Source organism: Squalius cephalus, assembly GCF_949319135.1.
Source record: "Squalius cephalus genome assembly, chromosome: 23".
Taxonomy (NCBI): Eukaryota; Metazoa; Chordata; class Actinopteri; order Cypriniformes; family Leuciscidae; genus Squalius; species Squalius cephalus.
Genome location: NC_137144.1, coordinates 6,967,169 through 6,984,863, shown reverse-complemented (window position 1 = coordinate 6,984,863; position 17,695 = coordinate 6,967,169). Strand labels below are relative to the sequence as shown.

Here is a 17,695-nt window from a genome sequence, read left to right as displayed (position 1 = left end):
AACATAATAACTATACAAAGGCAGTTATAAATTTCATATTTAACCCTTTCGTACGTACGGTGTGATCAGTCTTGGCTGGTCCCTGGAGCATACGATCACACTGGTGTGATTAGAAAGGTCAGTGCATCACATGTTCAACTGCTAAATTCAAATGTGCTTTCGCGCGTTGGCTGGCGCTGAGCCAGTGACGGACGCGCTCAGCGCTGTCATATATCACAACTTTTCAGTGTTTTCAACCACATAATGTTTATTTTAGGTTTCAGACATATAAATGCACATAAGTACTAACAAAACAATACATTTAGAGTTTGTAAAATACACACTGATGTCTATGGAAGCGGCAATAATAATCCTTTCCATTATAATTAGCCAAGTTTTATTCATATCAGGTACACATTGTCTAAGTAACTTTAAAGTTTACTCTATTCTTCTCCCAGTTCACCGGCCACTTATGGCTCGTTTCCACATACGGTACGGTACAGTATGGTACGGTACCCAATTATTTCCGTTTCCACTGTCAAAAGTTGTGAATGGTACCAAAATGCCGAACCGTACCGTACCACTTTTTCGGTACCCTTCCGTTGGGGTACCTAGCACAGTGGTACGGTACTAAAGGGTGGAGCTAGACTCACTGCAGAACGTTGACAGAGTCAAGGGAATGACAACATAAGAAGCGCCATTTTTTAATATACAGTTGAAATATTATACTACTGTGTCACGAAATGTAGTTTTAAGAGTTTGTCAGGGGAGAATGTAGTTGTTTAAAGCTCAAATCTGTGGTTTATTTATAAAGATTTAAGAAAATTTGATCCAGGTTGTGAGATTCAGGCGATCACCGGGCGCTCGGCACTCATGTACCCCGCCTGGAACAGCCTTTCCTCGGCTAGTCGTTCTGACATTTGCCGCTGACTTGAGACAGGAGATATAATTCGTCTTGTGTTTATCTAATGGGTGATATTTGGTCTCGTGAATCTATCATTTGTTCCCTGGCCAATCGTTTTGGCTGAGGGCTAAGTGAAGTTTCATAACTTTATATATTTAACTTTACCATTGTAAGGTTAGACTAGAGCGCTGACTTTGTATGTTTGACTGAACTGTTTACTTTATTTCTTATTGTATAGCTTCTTGTACCTTTTACTTATACTTTTATAATGGCTAATATTGATAAAACTGAAATTTAACAAAAAGAGACTGGGTTGAGTTTTGGCATTTTTAATTTTATTACATTGAAGATGATCACTGTAATGTTGTTTACTGCAACATCTGTTGTTTAGTACAAATGCACATATTGCCTGGACCATATTAAAATGTTTATTATTTTTATATTATATTTAAACGAAAAGAGGCAGGGATGAGTTTTATATTTCGTTTTGTTATAAAGGCTAACGTTATGCATGCCGTGAATATAATACGTGTTGCCTGAACCACATTTAAGATTTCTTTAAATGAAAACGAAAAGAGGCAGTGTGGTGTTTTGTATCATAGTTTGTTTTATTGTTGCCTAAAATGTACATACAGAGATAACCGGAGTAGCAGAGCGAGTTGAGAGATGCTTTCAAGAACGCGCTGTTCCATTTGCAGAATTACCGGACTCGCATCCTCATGAGTCATTCTCCTGAGTGGCAAGTCCGAACTTTGCGTACTTGCTATTGAGAAAGGCCTAATGTAGGCGCTTGTCTTCTTGTGACAAACAGCCACATGTCGAGAAGCAAGAAACAAGATCTGCTGTATGTCATCCATTGTTGTTTACTATGTCACTTTCTTCTTCGTGCGAAAATTATGTCGATCGCTTCTTTCTGGCAGAGGCTACACCACGCCTATCAAGTAAGGGTACTGTTGGCAGTGGAAACGCAAGCCAGATCAGGGTTTACCGTCCCGAACCATACCGTACTGTACTGTACCGTACCGTACCGCTCAGTGGAAACGAGCCATTGCTTTCATGTATTTCGGGAGAAGTGGATGTATTCACGTGTTATAAATCCAACAGATCCGATTCTCTGAACTGTGGCGCAAACTAACATGCCGGCTCCCAACGGTCGCCTTGAAAAACTCACGCTGGGGGGTCAGCCAGAATATTTTAAACTTAGGTGTGAAAGGGTTAAACCTTAAATGCATGAATCTAAACTCGGATCTATATCTAACACAGATGGATCTCTACCTGTCGCGATAATATAAAACTGATATTAGAGGAACAATTACAGAAGAATAAAATAAAGCATATTTTGTTTCTGTCAGGATCACCATTCACCAGTCACCATGCCTGTTTCCTCTACTCACTATACATTTCCCATAATCCTCCCTGGTCATCACCTGCACACTCTTCCTAATCACCACACCTGTCTGCCATCATGCTCATCAACTCTCCATAAAAGCCAGCAGCAGACACACAGGGGTTGTTTGGTCTCGTCCTTGCTAACTTTGACTGTTTGTATTGCTAATCGCTACTTACCTGCATCGTTTTCCTGTGCTCTATTCATCTCTGTTCCTGCTTCCCTGGATTCCCGTCTCCTCCATTATAGTCTGTTCATCTCCTACAAAGAGACATTATTATCATCATCTTCAGTGATCATCAAGATGTGTGTGGTGCAACTTACCTTTTTGGACTGTTTCATTCCTCATCCACTCTGGTTGTTGTGATTTGCTACATTTGTATCTCATTTCATTTCATTGTTTCATCAATGTACTCACGTTCTGTCAGAAGACCAGACCAGAAACAGTTCACATGAGCTCCATTTCCTTCAATCCAGCCACTCTGACTCTCTCCATAACGCAAGATGGCTGCCCAATTGAATTATACGTTGAGGAGTTCCTTCAGCGCAGTTACCATGGAACGATGAGACACTGAAAACTGTCTTTTGGAGTGGTTTGGACAGCCAGCTTTTTCTCCAAGCACCAGATACTCTCACACAATACATAGATCATGTGTTGTCTTTAAGTGGTTCATCCTTCACCGTTGGCGAGGTTGTGGGAGACTCCAGCCCTACTCAGTTGCTGTCTCCCCAACCCACTTCAGCCCTCCTGGTACCTGCATTTTTTTCCATCGAGCCTGTTCCAGCCCCAGAGTTCAGTATCAAGCCTGTCCCGGCTCTTGAGTCTGCATTGGAGCTCACTCTAATCCCTGAACTTGCATCAGAACCTGATCTAACTCTCATGTCCACTTTAGAGGCCGTGCTCACCTGTGAGTCTACTCTAAATTTCCCTTTAGTCCTTGTTTCTGTACGAGAGTTTTCCCCAGTCCAAGAACCCGCACAAGGATCATAGAATTGCCAATTCCAATGGTCACAATGCTTCCAGTGAGGGATCTTCCTGAGTCTGCTCCAGTGAGTAATGTTCCCGAGTCCGCTCCAGTGAGTAATGTTCCCGAGTCCGTTATTGAGAGAAGTTCCCGAATCCATTCCCAAGTCCGTTCCAGTGAGAAATTCCCCAGTCCATTCCAGTGAGTGAAATTCCAGAGCTAAGCCCAGAGAATGCAGCAATAACCATAATGGCTCTGGCATTGTGTGTCTGTGCCACACACTCATCCGCTCCAGCCCCTGACCAGAGTCCAGTGATGGTTCCAGCCCCTGACCAGAGTCCTGTTATTGCTCCAGCCCCTGACAAAAGTCCTGTGATGGCTCCAGTCCCTCAGCAGAGTTCAGTGATGGCTCCAGCCCATGTGTCTGCTCCAGAGTTTGCTTCAGCCCATGTGCCTGCTACAGTTACTGCTTCAGTCCATTAAGCCATTGCTCCTCCCAATAATATTTTTTTCTTGGTGGGGGGGGGGGTCTATATGTCCCCGGGCATAGTAGCCGAACCTGGCTTCCTTGGTAAGGCCATGAAGGCCGGTCCTCCTTGGCTCCCTGAAACACCAGTGCCCCCTTGGTCTCCTGAGCTGCCGGTACGTCCCTGGTCTCCTGAGCTGCCAACGCCCCCTTGGCCTCCTGGGCTGCCAGAGCCTCCCTGAGATTCCAGTCTCCTCCATTATTGTCTGTTCAGCTCCTCAAAGAAAAGAAACATTATTATCATCATCTTCAGCGACCATCAAGGTGTGTGTGGTGCAACTTATTCATTCCTCATCCACTCTGGTTGTTGTGATTTGCAACATTTGCCATCTCATTTCACCCTGTTGGTTAATAAACTGTTTCATTGTACTCACCGTTTTCCTGAGTCTGTATTCCGTGACAGTTACCCTTTAGAGCTTGGAAGGGTTCAGTTTGAGCAGATGTTTTATACCATCATCACTGTCCTCATCAGAGCTCATTTCCCAGTACATTCAGCATCTGGCTCATTCGCCCATCTCAAACAAAACTATCATATTCAGCATCTTCAAAATCAATATTTTGATCGCTGACAGCTTTTTGTTACCATCAAGTAACAGTGACACTAATATTTGATTGCATTCAGGACTTGCTCTGCAGTAAATCGCTGAGCCATTTCAAGTTTTGCTGATGATACTTCCTATATTTTTGTTTTCTGCCTGTGGTAACTATGAGTGAAACGTCACTTCATCTTTGTGTATCAGACATTGCCACCTTGTGGATTAAAGGTGAATTGCATCTATTCAGTCATCAAAGATTCAATTCAACCTTGTTGTGAGGTTGTAACCTCGGGTCGTTAGCGACCCCATACAATTTTTACAACAAATGAATGGGAAAACAGGCATTCTTTAATCTTTTTATTTTATTTTATTTTTTATTGTTGTTATATTGTTTATAATTAATTGAGGAATACTAAGATTGATGTTAACTTTAAAAAAATGAATAAGACGGAGGGTAGTGAATGACAACAAATTATTTGGTGACTAATGTTCTACTGTTCTTTTTAGTCAACTTTTTTTAAATCATTGGTCATTAAGCTTGATAAACACTGCAGGCATTATGATAGTCACAGACATGAGATGCTACCTTTAATTTCACCAAGCAGATTGCTCACGTAAAAACCTCATAGATCATATTCGCAATAATTTTAAGTGTGAGTGTGACATGACATAAAGTGTTGATATCAAGTAGGTGAGTTGTTTACTTAACTTTTAATTAGTCTGCCCATTAACAACATGATTTATTCATTCAGAACGATTTGCGAATGTGGAACACAAAAAGGAGAGAGGCATGATTTATCGCATGAAGAGCGCAAAGGCCAATCATAGCGTGGGGCACTGGAGGCACTGCCTCCTCTCAAGTGACTTTTCCCCATTCATTCTCAATTACCATTGATTATTATCACTTTAGAATTTTTTTTTTTTTTTTTTTTTTTGGTATATATATGTTTTAATGGCGTATTACATAATTTTTGCATTGTTTTATTTTTGTACTGTGAATTATTTTCTAATCCAGTTTTTGGAGGAGGCAATGCCTCCCATGTCTCCTCGGAGAAAACACCCCTGGTGTAAAGTCTGGTCAACACTGTGGCTTATTCTAGAAATTAATCACCCATTTAGACAGGAAGATAATGTCTGACCGATAGCTCAAAGGAGGTAAACTGCCTAACGAGAGCATTCTTGTTCCTCTCAATGGCAGTTGTTTTCCTGACACAGTAACCCTGGAAGTAAGCTAACTAGATGCATCTGTATTCATGGGAATTCCATGTTCTAGAGCCAATCGCCTTAAATACTGTGTAACTGGGCGCTGCTCAAGTGGCGACCGGCAGAAGGTGGTTTGTTGCACGTGCCGCTCCATGTAAATTTTGTAAAAGTTTTTCCTTCTAGTTTTTATCAATTTATTTTACACTTATTTATGCCTGCAAGTGCAAGTTCCTAGGCATGCATGGTCACGGACAGAATGGATTTACTTCACTTGACCATCTGGGTGATTTTCATCAGCGGAATTATGTGTCACCAGTACCATGACGAAACAAACAGACTTAATCCTTGGAGTTTTTACCTGGGTTAAAATGGCATTATCATGGTCTGGACATTCAGGTGGATGACTCTTTGGATTGTATGTTGGCTCGAGCTGACACGGATACAAAGACTTGAAACCAAGAAAAATGTTTTGCAGAGGAGAGGCCTTTGAAGGAGCCATGGAGTAGGAAGCAGGGAAGGAAAGGAGGAGTATGTGTGTGGGTGAAGAATCTACTTAAAAGAAATCATATCCCTCTTCCAACTATATTACTGGCAAACATCAATCGTAGCGTTAGTTCTGGCAGGTCACGTTAGTCAAGCTCGCATCAGCTGACTCTCAGCTGATCCACATATAGGAATACAACGCCTATCACCGTATACATATACAAGTTCCTTCAGTATTATCAGCAGCTATCGCGTTTTTCACGAGCTAATTACCCTCCTCCATCCCCAGCTCCTCCTCTCGCCCAGTCAGGATTTGGCATTCTGATTCCCCTTGAATCAGAATAAATTCTCGAATTATGTTGTACTTTAAAATCTTGAATTAAATATATTTGCAAACATTCATGTTGGTTCTGTTCTGTTTACCCCGGTAATTGCTGCTCTCCCTGCTCTTATCCATGCTAAGCTGCATGGATGCACAGGGAGTTCTCGCCCAGAACGGAACCATACCGCCAATCCAAACTGTATGCTAATTGTCAATCGTATTTGACGGTAGTGGTCCTGACAGAAGTCCAATCACTGAGGAATAAGGTCGATGAACTACAGGCAAATATTTGCCATCTTCGAGAGTACAAGAATGCTTGCATTCTGGCATTGACTTAGACATTGCTCACTCCTCAAGGGTTTGGTTTGCCACTTTGCCTAGATTGGGACAGTGACGTAATGAGGGAAAATCAGGGTGGGGGAGTCTGTCAGTACATCAACCGAAGGTGGTGCAAAAACAACACAGTAAGAGAACGAATATGCTCCCCAGATATCAAACTGTTTTCTGTGTCGTTGAGACCCTTTTACCTACCGAGGGAATTTCAGATTTGTATTACAGTTCTTTATATTCAACTGAAAGCAAACAGCATAACTGCCACTGGAATTGTTTGTAAAGTTTTATCAAATTTGAGATCTCTGTAAGATGCTCCAAACTTTTTTTCTGTGGGATTTTAATAATTGCAGTTTTAAGAAGACTGTGATTTGTGATCTCAAACCAAACAAAAGACCTTCTGCACAGAAAACGTGCAGCATTTAAATAGGGTAATCTGAATGTAGTTAGGTAATTTAAAAAGGCAGTGAGTTAAATTGAATAAGGACAAAATAAAATATAAGGATAAAACTGAGAAACAATTAAGTGGTAATAATTTAAGATCGGCCTGGCAAGGTATAAAGGAAATGGCAGGCTGTAAAGAAGATAGAGAGGATATGGATATTAAACTCAATGGGTTTAGTTCAGCGAAAAAGGTTGCTGATGAGCTGAACACATTTTATTTAAGATTTGATGATAATGATTTTAAATCCTATATAAAAGTTTTAAAACAAAGGACTGCAAGCAGTCAAGCTTTTAATGTCAGCGTGCAAAGGGTTAAAGGTATTTTCTAGTGTGTTAAAGGACAAGTTCGGTATTTTACACTTAAAGCCCTGTTTACAGATCGTTTCTGATGAAATAGAACGGTTAAGATTAAAATGTGGACACATGCTGCTGTCCCGAGAATTTTAGGTTTATTTCGCTTTCCCCCCCACCTACACAATGGCAGCCTATGGGCACTGGAACAATCCCTCATAAAACGCATTAAACTTTCGTTTACAAAGACGTGAAACTCACCGAGTGGTCAGGGGTGTTCAATGATATGCTCACAAAAAAATCGCTGCAAAAGATGCTTTCCAACAGGTGTTTTACCATTCGTTGTAAAACTGTGGACCTATTTTTCCAAACGTCTCACACCCGTACATTCTTCCGTTGAGAGCTTGAATAATAGACACTCCAGCCCAGTTGGTGGCGATAATGCACCTTTGCCAATTACAAGCAAACCACTGGCATTTAATTGAATACACAGAAGAAGCAGAAGAAGAAGCGGCGGAGTAATACCGTACCGCACACAGCCCATCCAATTCAAGTCAATGGAGTTGGACAAAAACTACGATAAAACCTGTTGGAAAGCATCTTTTGCAGCGATTTTTGTGTGAGCATATCAGTGAACACCCCTGACCACTCGGTGAGTTTCACGTCTTTGTAATCGAAAGTTTAATGCGTTTTAGGAAGGATTGTTCCAGTGCCCATAGGCTGCCATTGTGTAGGTGGGGGGGAGAAGCGAAATAAACCTAAAATTCTCGGGACAGCAGCATGTGTCCACATTTTTATCTCAACCGTTCTATTTCATCAGAAACGATCTGTAAACAGGGCTTTAAGTGTAAAATACCGAACTTGTCCTTTAAGACTAATAAACAGTCCCGGTCCAGGTAATATTGGAGTGTGCTGAACAGTTATGTGAGATATTTCATATCTTTTTTATATTCTTCATATTTTCTTTCTCAATCCCTCAAGTTACAAAGAGTCCCTGAAATGTGGAAAAATATATATTATAGTTCATGTAGCTAAATCTATTATAGTTCATGTAGCTAAGACTATTGGTCCAAGGGAACTCAGTGATTTTAGGCCGATAGCTCTTACTCCAATAGTAATGAAGTGTTTTGAGAAAGTAGTTGAGGGAGAAATTTTACAACAGTCCAAAGATAGTCCTGATGCTTTGCAGTTTGCATTTAGACAGGGCAGGGATGTCGAGGATGCTAACCTTACTTTGTTAAATTGTTTGTTCAGACATTGGAAATGCCATAGACCCATGATAGACTACTATTTATTGTTTTTTTCTTCTGCATTTAATACAGTACGGCCCCATTTGTTGGTAGAGAAACGTATTTCTCCTTTTAAATTGGATCTCAATATTTTTGGGTGGGTTTTGGATTTTCTATTAGTACATCAGTGACGTACATCAGGAACACTAGAAGATCGCTGATCGCTGAGATCGCTGATCGATTGCTCCTGTCTGCCTCGCTGCCTGCTGTGAGTGTGTTTGTTTGCTTCGGTGCTGTAAGCTCCGTCTTAGCCTTGTATTTCTTTGTTTTGAACCATCATTTACTACCATTTCTAGTTGTTTATACTACTACATTTTACCCAACATCTCAGATTAACCTGACATCGCTAGCTTTTGTTATTAGTACTACTAGCACAAAACGCTAGTAATTCGCTAGCCTGTTAACGCGCCACCCGTGCGCTCAGCTATTTTTATTTATTTATTTCTCTCTCGCGCGTCCGTGACTTGGAGTTCAGAAAAAGCTCAGGTGAGTAAGAATCAATCAACAAACACGGTGAGAAATGTCTTGTCCTGTTATTGTCACCTGCACTTCATGTCACATGTTTAGTATAGGCTTCTCTGTCGACAATATAGGATTTATATGTGATAAATGTAAGGAGACAGTTAGGTTGACAGAGAAGATTTCAGAATTAGAAACACGCATCCAAACTTTAATTGAGGATAGTAAGAGTGCTAGAGCTTCAGATGTTTTGAATGCGCATAGCATAGTGAACACTTTACATGAGTCGGTTCCGGCTGAAGTAGAGCCTGTGCAGCCGGGCAAATGGGTGACAGTGAGGGATCGCTCTAGTCGCGGATCTAAAAACCACTCTTCCGTTCCGATTACCATAACAAATCGATTTGCCCCGCTCAGTGAAACACCCACTGATAATGATTGTGCCCTAGTTATTGGCGATTCTATTACACGGAACGTGAAAATAGAGACACCAACCACCATAGTCACATGTTTGCCGGGAGCCAGAGCGCCTGACATCAAAGCAAATTTAAAAGTGCTGGCTAATGCTAATCGTAAATTCTCTAAGATCATTATTCATGTCGGCACTAAGGATGTTCGACTCCGCCAGTCGGAGATCACCAAAATTAATATTAAAGAGGTGTGTGAACTTGCAAGTACGATGTCAAGGACTGTAATTTGCTCTGGCCCCCTTCCTGTTCGCAGGAGTGATGAGATAGTTAGTAGATTGTGTTCGCTTAACGGTTGGCTGTCTAAGTGGTGTCCGCTTAATAATATAGAATTCATAGACAATTGGAAAAGTTTTTGGGGCAAACCTGACCTGTTGAAAAGAGATGGTATTCATCCCTCCTGGGATGGTGCTGCTCTTCTCTCTAGTAATATGGCACATAGTCTTAGAGCTCAAACATGACAATCTGGGGCTCAGGTCAGGAAGCAGACAGACTGGCTAAACCGACCGTCTGCTAGCGGCCTCGCGTCACCCAGGTCAGATAAATCCCATCACATATAGCCTCTTTCACCTAGATATCATCATATAGAGACTGTGTCTGTTCCCCGAATTTGGAAATCCAAAAAACGTTTTAACCCATCTAAGGTTAAAAATTTAATTGATGTTCAACAAATAAAAAACAGCTATAATACAGATGAGCAAATGCTAAAGCTTGGGTTGCTGAATATTCGATCGCTTACTTCAAAAGCACTCATTGTTAATGATATGATTTCAGATAATAACCTAGATGTGCTGTGTTTGACAGAAACCTGGCTAAAACCAAACGATTACATTGCTTTAAATGAATCAACCCCGCAAGATTACTGTTATAAACATGAGCCTCGTCTGAAACGCAAAGGGGGTGGTGTTGCTGTAATTTATAGTAATAGTTTCAAAACCACTAAGAAATCAAGTTTTAAATATAATTCTTTTGAAGCATTGGTGCTTAATGTAAAAATATATAGTGTAAACGATAAATCACGTTTGAGATTTGTGCTGGCTACTGTATACAGGCCACCAGGGCACCATACAGACTTTATCAAAGAATTTGCGGACTTTCTATCAGAATTAATATTGACTGCAGATAAAGTACTAATTGTTGGTGATTTTAATATACACATCGATAATGAAAAAGATGCATTGGGATTGGCATTTAAAGACATTGTAAATTCAATTGGAGTTAGACAACACGTGTCAGGACCTGCTCATCGTCGTAATCATACTCTAGATCTAATATTATCACACGGAATAGATGTGGATGCCGTTGAAATTCTGCAGCAGAGCGATGACATCTCAGATCATTATCTAGTCTCGTGTAAATTACATTTAGCCAAGGCTGCAAAGCCAACTCCGTGTTTCAAATATGTGAGACCTATCACTTCTGCCTCTAAAGATTGCTTTATTAATAATCTTCCTGATCAGTTTCATCATCTCAGCATCCCAGATAGCTTAGAAGAACTCGATATTGCAACAGAAACTTTTAACTCTCTCTTTTCCATCACTTTAGACACAGTTGCTCCGTTGCGCTTAAAGAAGATTAAAGAAAATAGTCCAACGCCGTGGTACAACGAGCACACTCGGGCCCTTAAGAGAGCAGCCAGAAAAATGGACCGCAACTGGAAGAAAACAAAACTAGAGGTATTTCGCATTTCATGGAAGGAGAGCTCGATTACATACAGAGAGGCTTTAAAAGCTGCTAGATCTGATTATTTTTTCAACCCTATTAGAAGAAAATAAACATAATCATATGTATTTATTTGAAACGGTGGCTAAACTAACTAAAAATAAAGCTTCAAGCCCAGAAGTTTCCAAGCAACACAGCAGTAATGATTTTATGAACTTCTTCACTTATAAGATTGATAATATCAGGGAGAAAATTATAACTATGCAACCGTCAACTACAGTATCGCATCAGGCAGTGCATTGTAGTCTCCCTGAGGAAAAATTCAATTCATTCGTTGCTATAGGAGAGGAAGAATTTACTAAACTCGTTAAATCATCTAAATCTACAACATGTATGTTAGACCCTATACCAACGAATCTACTGAAAGAGATGCTTCCAGAGGTCCTAGATCCTCTTCTTAATATCATTAATTCATCTTTGTCTCTAGGATACGTACCAAAAAACTTTAAGCTGGCTATGATTAAACCGCTTGTTAAAAAAACGCAACTTGATCCTACAGAATTAGTCAATTACAGGCCGATCTCGAATCTACCTTTTCTGTCAAAGATATTAGAAAAGGCAGTATCCTCACAACTGTGTTCCTTTCTTGAAAGAAATGATATCTGCGAGGATTTCCAGTCCGGATTTAGACCGTACCATAGTACCGAGACAGCTCTCGTTAGAGTCACAAATGATTTGCTCTTATCATCCGATCGTGGTTGTATCTCGCTATTAGTGTTACTCGATCTTAGTGCTGCATTTGACACCATTGACCACAACGTTCTTTTAAATAGATTAGAACATTATGTTGGCATTACGGGAAATGCACTAGCATGGTTTAAATCATACTTATACTACAGGGCTGTTGAATGCTTGAATCTGATTGGTTGAAGAACGTTCTAAGGTGTGCATTATTTTCAGGGAAACGCACAGCTAAAGTAGTTCCAGGCAGGTCTTGACCGCATTACAGTTCCATATCACTTCGCGTAGTTAACTGTAATAACGGAAAATAGGATACAATTCATAACAAGAAAAAACATTTAGCCGCATGCGCTTGATCTGGAATTTTCAATGTCTAGCTTCACAATCAATGGAAACAGTTTAATTTGAATAAATAAAGTATATAGTCCTATCTATAATCAATAGAAAATTAAACTGAATATAGGCTAAATAAATGGATAGTCCTGCAGCACGGATTATTATTGCAGATAATATAACAAATAAATAATTATTGATAGGCCTACTTGTTAAAAGGGCTTTGTGTTTCATTTATTTGGTTAGTCTGTCATCTGTCAATAATAGAAAAAAAAAGAATGAATTCGAATTAATTAAAAGGAATTGAATTAATAAATAAATAATAATATTGACGCACATGCTTTTCTGTCTCATTATTGCAACATCTCTCTCTCTAATAACTGCATTAATAACTGCATAAAGCCGGGGACACACTTTAAGGCCGGTTATGAATGTAATTTGATACGTATGACTGATCATGCCCAAACGCGTGTTCAGCGCGTTCAGTCTGTGTTCAAAGTCGGTGTTTAAAATCTGCTGTGATGAAAACAGTCAGAGAATGTGTCAGCTAGTCGTGTGTCCAGCATTAGTCTGCTATCAGTGGCTCAAACCTCCGTTACTATCTCTAAAATGACGTTTTGGAATTAGCAACGGAGGCATTGGATTAGATGCGTAAGAAATTAGTCCTACATACAAGAGCGTTTTAATGACAAAAACTTTACAAACGTCTTGAAATACATAATCTGAACAATGTTTCGAGGTGTGGTAACTGTAGTATAAGCGGAATAATTGACTAAAGGTCGTTGAATTATTAGAAAAATAATGCACACCCGAGGTGAACGGCCACTCCGCTTCGCGTCGTGACCGCATTACCACCTCGGGTGTGCATTATTTTTCTAATAATTCAACGGCCTGTCGTCAATTATTCCTTACTTATCTGACCGTTATCAGTTTGTAGCAGTAAATGTTAGGCTGCATAGATTAGGTCAGCCGGAACCGGGAACACTTCCCATAAATCCTGATGTACTCGTTACATCATGAGAAGAATGGCATCTACGCTAATTTTAGTGTCTGTGTTTATCCCGAGGTTTTCCTGCAGCCTGCCGGATCCAGGCCGTATCCAGATCTGACGAAGGACCTTCGCCTGGACCGATGACAACGCAGTGCTGAAGTGCCAACTAGTCTCTCCCTATGGAGGATCCCACTACCACTATACAGATAAGGCGTTGTCGGGAAAATCCGTTTCGCGTTCCTACCCCAAAGCAACAAAATAAAATAAAATTCTTTATCAAAATTTATAAGGAAAGACAAGTACTTTGTTTAGGCTTGGCTTGTAGGGAATTCCAAACCTGCGTATTTTCAAACGCACATAACTATAGAACTCATTCTAAATGCGCATGTGAACGGCATCAGCATTTCTCACAGGTTCGCGTTTAAAGTCTGTGTAGAGGGAATGGTGTCGTCTTAGCGGCCCCTAATTTAATAACAAATGATCGTTGCGACGGAAGCAAATCAATCAAAACTAACTTTAGATGGAAAATAACTTAACTCTGCTATAAAGCCAAAACAATCTCTGTTACCTTAAATTATACGCTTATCTCTGTGAAGCTGCTTTGAAACAATCTACGTTGTTAAAAGCGCTATATAAATGAAGATGACTTGACTTGACTAGTACAGTCAATGGTGTTCATTCTGACTTTCAGTGTTCCACTGCTTCACCTCAAGGCTGTTGTCTTTCACCTCTTTTGTTTATCATGTACACTAATGATTGTCGGGGTAGGTATGAGAACAGTTATATTATAAAGTATGCAAATGACTCTTCTCCACAAACAGGATCTGAGGCATAGCCCTGTCGTGGAGGACTTTGTGTCATGGTTTGATCGATTTTCTCTTCAGCTCAATGTTAATAAAAAAAAAGACATGGTGATTGATTTAAAGGAAGTCCCCACACAGTCCTCTGATGACAACATTCAAACGTTTGGACATTGAAATTGTTGACACTCACAAATACTTGGGGGTGGTTATTGACAGTAGGTTGAGCTTCCAACCCAATGTTTTTGCTGTTTCACGAGTTTACACTTACATCAAATTAAGCGGAGTAAAGATTATGCGTATTGACGTCATTTTAGAGTGCCTGCAAGCAGGACAAAAAGAACTAGAAATGAATTTGTGACTGTGGCCATTAAGCTACTAAACTGTTGTGTACTTAGTATACATAATGTATGACTTAAGAATAGAGTCTGGTATTTTAATGTGTTTTGAAGCAATTTATTGTTTATAATGTTTGATTTTATGGATGTAATAGTTTATTTGATATGTACATGGATGTGGTTAGTGCTCTGGCACCTTGCTGCAGTTGTAGTTTCCAAAAATGGGACACTGAGTCTGAGTCTCTGATCAATCTGGAATTGCAGGAAAATTAAATTTTTATAACGCTGATCACTTGAAAAAGTCCCAAGCCTTTTACTAGCAACTATCCTGAGATGTAATATCAAAAATGACAAGCAAACAAGAAAAATGTAGGTCAGGTCATGCTTTTAAGAGCTCGCCAAAAAATTGCCACTGGTACATCATGTACTATAATATCATGTGTGCTCCCACAAATTGCATAGATGCCAGCCAATTGAAATGTCTTGTTGGAGGCTGAAGGTTGGTCCCAATTCACATACTTATGCACTATTCAATGACGTTTTTAAGCATAAATAGTGTGAGTAGTGTGTTCAAACTGAAAATTCCAAAAAGAAAAAATGCTCTTTAAATACCCGGATGATGCACTAAATTAACGAAAAAAACTAAGTATGGAATGTTGGACACTTCATGCAATCAACTGTCGTACGTAGCAGAGGGGGAGGGGCTTTTAGACTCCGATGTTGAATGACAAATTAATCTTATGAAATTCACACACTACTCGGACAAGTATATTGTAAGTATACTGTAGGTGCGTAGTGTATAGTGCATCATTTGGGACGCAACTCGGGACTATGAAAGACTTTGCTAACAACCTAAATGTTGCATTGTCGATTTGACCACCGGAATGCTATCCGGCATCTCACCTATCGCATAATAAATCAGACAGTATCGGATATTGTGTAGATCACAGATTACATATTTCACCTAGATGTTGGAAGGTACTTATGTCAAATTGCTTGCAATTGGAGTCTTACTTGGCAAATAAATTATTGATGAACACCTTTTCCTCTTTGATGGAGCATAGATTTAATTTTATTGATTCTTTTCTAACCCCTAAGCCCCTAAACCTAAAACAGTAGTATAGGTTCCTTCATAATAAGTTCATGCTTTTATTTATCATTCTTTACATTACACATACATTATTTCATAAGATCTGGCATTGTTATTGAATGTACGAACACAGGTCTGTGTTACTCAATTATTATCCCAAATAGGAAATGTTTGCTTCACTGGACAGTTTGTCCTTAGTTGAAGTCCACTGTGTTCACGGCTGATTGATTTTGCCAACCCTGCAGTACAGAGTAAAATCTATGCTTCATCAGAAAGAGCCATGGCAACAGTGAACTTAACAGACTATCAGGAAAACATGATGAGGGGACATTAGTTTAGATTACCAATACTGTTCACAGAAAAAACACAACTCTGTTATTTTTCACTCATTTATTCTCATTATTTCATTCTAAACCCATATTGTCTTTTTTGTGGAACACAGGATCATTTCAATATTCAATACATTAAAAAATTGTCAGTACATTTCAGCTTTATTCTACTCGCATTGATTGGTAGATTAATTGTTTTTATGATGTAAAATACAATGAATTACACTGTCTTCTACTGGAATCCCATTAGCTATGGCCCTAACTACTCATCACTTTTCATATTCTTCGTATATTTATTTTTTTATTTTTTTCATCCACCAGACTGTTGCAGAACTGGTGGTCTCGGCGTAAGATGAAACGAGCAGGTGAGCAGAATAATAGTAAAGAAGGGCTTCCGCAATGGGATAGAGACTGGAACTTGCAGCCAATGAACGCACATGGCCTGGTGGACGAGTACCTGGAAATGGGTGAGTTCTGCTCAACGAACACCTATAGTGAGATTTAAGGCGTGTCATTTTCAAATGGCAAAATTGAATATTGCCAAGTTTGGCAAGCAGGACGATGCCGAGAGCTGTGGGAACGAAGCTCACGGCTCTCGGCCACGTCCTGCTTGCCACACCAAGGAAGTTAGTTAAAATGAATAATTTGGTTTAATGGCACAGGTGGTTGACTCTATTGTCCATTTGAGGACTGAGGTTTGTTACGATTACAGGACACATTAGAACCTAGAATGCCAAGTATTTTCAACAGGACCGCATTCCAGCAATGCATTTGCCAAGCAATTGTGTCGATTTTTACACATTTTCATAAAGTATATTTCTACCCTAATGAAGCCATTTTTAGACTAGCTTAACCACAAAAGGGTAAATGCTTGATTATAATGAGTGTTCTAATTCGGCAAATCATTTGCTTGTTGCGTAGATGGGATCTTTATTTCATCTGTTTTCTGTACAGTTCTGCAGTTTGGTTTCACTACAATCTTTGTGGCGGCGTTTCCTCTGGCTCCTCTCCTGGCTCTGCTCAACAACATCATTGAGATCCGATTAGACGCCTACAAGTTTGTCACGCAGTGGAGGAGACCGATGCCCGCCCGCGCAACTGACATCGGTCAGTCTTTTTCACCTCAATTAGCCTGATGTCTGTTTATTCCAACCTAAAAACAAGAAACCCAAGAGTCATTTGTTATAATTACATTTAGTATGTTGTCAATTTTGATTGTTAGCACCAGTATTTACATTATACAGAATAAATTAATGCTTAACAGCTGATACATTAATATAGCAGATAATTTTACAGATATATGTATTATCTGTCCTGTTATATTTCAATACATGTGTTTTGAAAGATTGGTAATTTTGTTTGTTTGTTTGTTTGTTTGTTTGTTTGTTTGTTTGTTTAATTTGTTTGTTTGTTTATTTAGGTATCTGGCATGGAATCCTGGAGGGAATTGGAGTTGTGGCTGTCATAACAAACGCCTTCGTCATTGCCATCACTTCAGATTACATCCCTCGCTTCGTCTATGCATTCAAATATGGGCCCTGTGTGGACAAGGGTTACCGGCATGAGAAGTACGAAAATTTACAAATAGCTGCAAGCAGCAATTACAGGGCTAAAAAAACAAAACAAACAGTGGCATGCGTATTGTAAAGCTGAGCAGATTTATTTTGTTAGCCACTCTGGTGGAGATGGGTGCACTGCTTTTTTAAAAAAAAGGCTTTTTTTTTCTTTTTTTTTGGCTCATTTCCAGTCCAAATATCTAAAAATTCTTGGATCAAGATTCATTTACCAGATGTAAATACCACAAGTAAAATGTCATAAGATTTTATGAC

The 17,695-nt window shown here is 39.6% G+C and overlaps 1 protein-coding gene across 11 annotated transcripts in view; it reads left to right on the top strand.

Moving 5' to 3' along the window:
- ano3 (anoctamin 3) overlaps positions 1–17,695 on the top strand; it is a 156,386-nt gene that overhangs the window by 123,821 nt on the left and 14,870 nt on the right. For all 11 annotated transcript variants that reach the window (XM_079859856.1, XM_079859849.1, XM_079859850.1 and 8 more), the window contains 3 exons: positions 16,188–16,333; positions 16,821–16,973; positions 17,287–17,434. In XM_079859856.1, coding sequence (XP_079715982.1) covers positions 16,188–16,333; positions 16,821–16,973; positions 17,287–17,434 — 447 coding nt within the window. The remainder of the gene's footprint in view (positions 1–16,187; positions 16,334–16,820; positions 16,974–17,286; positions 17,435–17,695) is intronic.